At 40.8% G+C, this 5,740-nt stretch overlaps 1 protein-coding gene across 1 annotated transcript; it reads left to right on the forward strand.

Moving 5' to 3' along the window:
- The first annotated feature begins 3,930 nt into the window (after positions 1 to 3,930).
- Positions 3,931 to 5,349, forward strand: LOC119976146 (muscarinic acetylcholine receptor M2-like). Its single transcript, XM_038816345.1, has one exon. It carries the CDS (start codon positions 3,931 to 3,933, stop codon positions 5,347 to 5,349), a length of 1,419 nt encoding a protein of 472 aa, XP_038672273.1.
- Positions 5,350 to 5,740: the final 391 nt, after the last annotated feature.

Below are 5,740 nucleotides of genomic sequence, written 5' to 3' on the forward strand. Positions count from 1 at the left end.
TGTGTGTTGGTTGTCGTAAAATCTCACCAGGTTCACCAAATCCACTTTGGAAGGGTAGTGCATCCATGTAATTCTTAGTAGGGGCTGCGTCATAAAGTATATTAAGGGCTGAGAGAGACATTTTTAAAAATCCTGAACGGAATCAAGGGTTATGGGGATAATGTGGGAAGCTGTAGTTGAGGATTATATCAAATCAGTCATGATCTCATTTAATTGTGAAACAGACTACTTCTGCTCCTTCATCTTCTCGCGCAGTGAGTACCGAATGTCATAAAATCCCATCGGCGCCACTCATGCCCTTTAGGGAAGGAAATCTGTGCTTGTCACTTAGTGTGGCATATACATGACTCTCGATCCACAACAATGTGAGCGTCTCGGAACTGTCAGTATGAAAAGGCCTCGTAAGCCATTCAGATGAGGAGCAATTGGCATTGTCAAGTAAATGCGAGCCCAGAGGGCCGATACCAACATCCCATGAAATAATATGAAAATAGTTTATCAATATTACCTATTCTTTCAGAGAAATCTAATAGACATTAATAAGCTATTTGAATGTTCGATTGTGCGCAGCATAGAGCATAGTTTATTTATGCATCACTGGTTTCAGTGGACAATTGCCATTTTGGAACATGTCACTCCAACGTTTTTTTAGATAATGCAAGACATATAATTGTTGAAAAAGAGGCTTACAACATGTCACGTGTCTCCATTAGTATAATCTCATGATCATCTGTTTTGAAATCCATGACATCAACTTAAACTGGCTCGAGGTCTATTTCCCTATCTCGCAAAGGCCAAGCTCCTGGCCTTGGTTTCTCATCTTTTTCTCACTGAGATCTTATTCGGTAGAGTGGTGAGGAACATGGGAATAGGAGGAGGCAATTCAGCCCGTGGAGCACGCTCCTCCATTGAATACGGTCATTGCTGATCCGATTCTTCAATGCCACTAACACAGATTCCCCCTAAACCCTTTACGTTAATGTTAATGATAAATCTATCAATCTCGAGCTTCCACCGCCCAAAATTCCAAAGATTCACAAGACTGTGCGAAGGAATTTCTCGTCATCTCTGTCCTAACTGACATCCCACTTATTTTGAAATTGTGAACCCTTATTTTAGAATCACCAACCAAAGGAAACAACTTACCTGCAGCTACTCTGTCTGTTCCTTTAAGTATTTTTTAGGTTTCAATGAGATAACCTTATATTCTTTTAATGTCTGGAAAAGCGTGGTCTCGTTTAGACAATCTCTCTTCACAGGACAGTCTCGGAAACCTGGAAGCAAGTTGGCGAACCTTTGCTACACTACCTCTATGGCAATGCAAGCCTTTCTGACACAAGGACGGAGAATGCACACAGTCATCTAGGTCTGTCCAACCAAGCTGCTATTCATTTTAAGCAAGAACTCACTGCTCCTGCAATCAAATCCTCTTTCTTTTCATAGCGGCAGTCTTCCATTAGCTTTCCCAATAGCTTTCTGCACCTCAATGTCATCTTTCAGTGACTTGTGGGGCAATGACACAGGGCAGCACGTTTGCAGAGTGGCTTCACAGAACCAGGGTCCCAGGTTCGATTCCCTGCTGGGTCACTGTCTGTACGGAGTCTGCATGCTCTCCCATGTCTGCGTGGGTTTCCTGCGGGTGCTCCGGGTTCCTCCCACAGTCTAAAGATATGCAAGTTAAGTGGATTGGCCATGATAAATGGCCCTTAGTGTCTAAAAATGTTAGGAGGGTTTATTTTGTTACGGGGATAGGGTGGAAGTGATTGATTAAGTGGGTCGGTGCAGACTCGATGGGCCAAATGGCCTCCTTCCGCACTGTATGTTCTATGTTCAATGTTCCATGTTCCCTTTGTGAACTTACATGTTTTACTTTCTTAGAATTTAGGAAATACTCTGAACATCTGTTCTTTCTCCCAAACTGGATGACATCACGTTTTTGCAAATGATACTCCACCTGCCATATTTTACCTACTCACTACATCTATCCAAATCCTCCTGTAGCTGCTTTGCATCTTCCTCACAGCATACATTCCCACGTAGCTTTGTATCACCAGTCAAACCTAGAAATGATACTTTTAGTCCACTCATCCTAATCATTGATACATATTGTTAACAGCAAGGTCCAAAGTATTGATACTTGCGGTATGCCACCAGTCACAGCCTGCCAACGCGAGAATGACCCATTTATACCTAAACGCTGTTTTCTTCGTGTTACCAATCCTTAATCAATACCAGTATATTGACTCCTATCCGATGTGCTTTAACTTTTGGTAATCAAAATCATTTCTGGAACCTTATCAAGAGCCTTTTGAAAAATTAAGTGCACTACATGCATCGACTCTACTTTGTAACCTCGTTATTAATATCGTCAAATTAACTCCACCACGTTCGTCAGACATGATTTCCTATATGTAAGTCGTATGACTATGCCCAGTCGAATCACGAATGTCCAAGTGTCCTTTATAACATTGTCATATATTCTAGCATTTCCCCTGCAGCTGCAAGGCAACCAACACTGTAGAATGTCCCAGTGGTCTCTCTCCCTCCATTCTTGTGGTGACATTTTCTACCTGTCAGTCTTCAGGAATAATTTCAGAATATATATAATGTTTCAAGATTATCAGCAACGCATTACTATCTCTATAGCAAACTCTTTCAACACTCTGGGATGCATGGTATCAGACCCCTGCGACTATTCTACTTTGTCCCATTAATTTCTCGACTACAACCTTCTTACTTTTATTTTAGCTCCGCATTCCCCGTAGTTGCTTGGTTCTCTCTATCAGGGAGATTTTCTGTATACCCCTTAGAGAAAACAGGAACGAAACTATAATTTAGCTTCTCTGCCATTTCGCTATTACTCAGTGTAAATTCTCCTGTCTGAAATGGACGCAAATTTAACTGAGCAAAATGTCCTTTCTATGTACATATAGATGCCTTTGCAAGTCCGTTATTAACATATTTTGCTGGACTGCATTCCAGTTTTCTTCTCACTTCAAATTCTCGTTTCCTTGGACTTCTTTTGCTGTATTCATAAAATATCCCAATCCTTAGCTTAATTACTATTTCTACCTTTTTATGCAATTTCTTTAAATCGTGTATGATCCTTAAATTCCGTTGTCAGCCACTGTTGACTGACTTATTTTTGGCATTTCGATCTTCATGGACTATATAGATGTGATAAGATGTATAATAGTTTTATGAAGAGTATCCATTGCCTGTGAAATGGTATCTCTTTTAATGTATTTTTCCAATCCACCATATTCAATTTGTCCCTCATATTTCATAATTTCCTACAGTCAATTTTAACACCCTGATTTAGATTAAACGTCCTCATCTTCAAACATATTGCAAAGTTCGATCATATTGTGATAATTAATCCTTAAAGGTTACACGACAATCAGATTATTAATTAGCCCTTTAGGTTATTCTTTCTCTGAGGGAGGGATAACACTGGAAGATCCGTTCTTCTAGCAGCACAAGCCTTGGTCTTAGAGATTTTAAGTATTAGTTGAGTGTTTTGCCTAACTGCATGAACTTAAATGAACCAAAGGAGTGAAAGCATTCTTCCCTTCAAAGGTGAATATTTTCAGAACAGAAAGATGTTTCACCTAGACGTAATGGATTGTTGAGTGTAAATGCCCGATAGACATTTTTGCAATGTCGCTCGTCAGATCTGCATTATGAACGACACAAGTAATTAACTATTAATTCCTAATAAGGGGTTCAGTAAGTAGCCCATGTGGTGATTCCGAACGAAATACAATCAGTCCTGGAAAATATACAAGGGTCAATAGCTCTATATGCTGTTTGCTGGTAGTACTTTAAAGCGGTCTCAGTAGAGTTGAGACTTCAACACATTTAAAATATGTTGATCAATTATTATTTTATTTTCTCCATTTAGGCACCGTCAGTGCAAACTGGGAAATGATGAGAAACTCAACTGAGGCAAATGAATCACTCAGCTACCTTACAGGCTGGATTGATACTGGAGGGAGTCTTTACAAAGCGTTCGAAGTGGGCTTCATTGTGATTGTGACAGGATCTTTAAGCCTGGTGACAATTATTGGAAACATTCTAGTTATGGCTTCCATCAGAGTAAACAGACAATTGCAAACTATTAACAACTACTTTATTTTCAGCTTGGCCTGTGCTGATTTGGTTATTGGTGCGTTCTCTATGAATCTATACACCATTTACACTGTTACAGGTTACTGGCCGATGGGCACAGTGGTATGTGATTTGTGGCTTGCTGTAGATTATGTTGCCAGTAGTGCTTCTGGAATGAACCTCCTTATCATCAGCTTTGACCGCTACTTCTGTGTGACAAAGCCCTTCAGCTACCCCGTGAGGAGAACACCTACATTTGCAGGAATGATGATCGCAGCTGCTTGGGTGCTGTCATTCATCCTTTGGGTCCCTGCTATTCTCTTCTGGCAGTTCATCGTAGGGGAGCGAACAGTTGGTGAGGATGAGTGCTATGTTCAGTTCCTCTCAAATCCTGCTGTCATTTTTGTCACTGCTATTGCTGCCTTCTATCTCCCTGTTATTATCATGGTGATTTTGTATGTACAAATATCGCGTGCCAGCAGGAGTCGGGTGAAGGATGATACAAATGTGGCTGAATTGAGCAAGTGCGGAATTAATGGCAGGCTTGTGAAGAGCAAAATAATGAAACATAATAAGAACCACATAGCAAATGTTCCCAATGGATTGGGAGAGGTCAAAATGGAAAATAACAAAATAACTGGTGAAATGCCAATTAATAATTGTGGCCAAGCAACGGATAAGGAGCTCTCCAATGCGTCAACCTCCCGCAATGTGGTCCAATTAAACCAGAATGATAAAGGGATGATACAAGAGAACAGGAGTGCTTGCAATGCGCAAAGATTTTCCGGGATGAACAACTCCGTACTTATCAGAAATATAGAGAGTAAATGTCAGAAAACTGAAGACTGTGACCCCACGGCAAAAGTAGCATCAGACATCAACGGCAAGAATGACAATGGCATAGAGAAGAGAGCAGCTAATGAGGGCATACAAATTACCAGGACTCCTGCGAAGAAGAAGAAGAAGGGAGCTGCATCCCGAGAGGAGAAAGTTACTCGAACCATCTTGGCTATTCTCCTGGCTTTTATCATCACCTGGAGCCCTTATTTTGCTACGGTACTCATTAGTACCGTCTGTTCAACCTGCGTCCCCCACACGGTCTGGACTATTGGATACTGGGTTGTTTACATCAACAGTACCGTGAATCCAGCCTGCTACGCGCTGTGCAATCCTACCTTCAAGAAAACCTTCAAGCACCTTCTCCTATGTCAATATAAGAACATCCGTACAGCAAGATAGATACACCTACATAAACAATGTTGTGAACAATGTGTACACATTGATTGCGGTGACTTTCATAATGTGCATCCAAAAGTAATTCTCGGTGTGAACATTATTAGCCAAAATGACATCTATTAAATGTAATATTGGAAGCACATTTGATATATATTCAATGAATGTGTAACATGTAAGTTCCGCTTTGGTCACTCAGCTCCTAACTTTGTGTTTCTTGAAACTTGGAAAAAAAGAGCCGAACTCACGTGAAACGCTGAGAGTAACTGGCCTTGCAGGAAAGGCATGAATTAGCCCGAGAAATCTGGATTCAATGGATATCATGGGGTAAATTTCTGCTACTAAGTGTCACACACAGCGCAAAGGCATTTGGTTGTGGTTGTTGGATGTCAGTTAG

Source organism: Scyliorhinus canicula, chromosome 13, assembly GCF_902713615.1.
Source record: "Scyliorhinus canicula chromosome 13, sScyCan1.1, whole genome shotgun sequence".
NCBI classification, from domain to species: Eukaryota; Metazoa; Chordata; class Chondrichthyes; order Carcharhiniformes; family Scyliorhinidae; genus Scyliorhinus; species Scyliorhinus canicula.

Coding starts and splice junctions, on each gene's coding strand:
- LOC119976146 (XM_038816345.1), top strand. CDS start 3,931: ATGAGAAACTCAACTGAGGCAAATGAATCACTCAGCTACCTTACAGGC.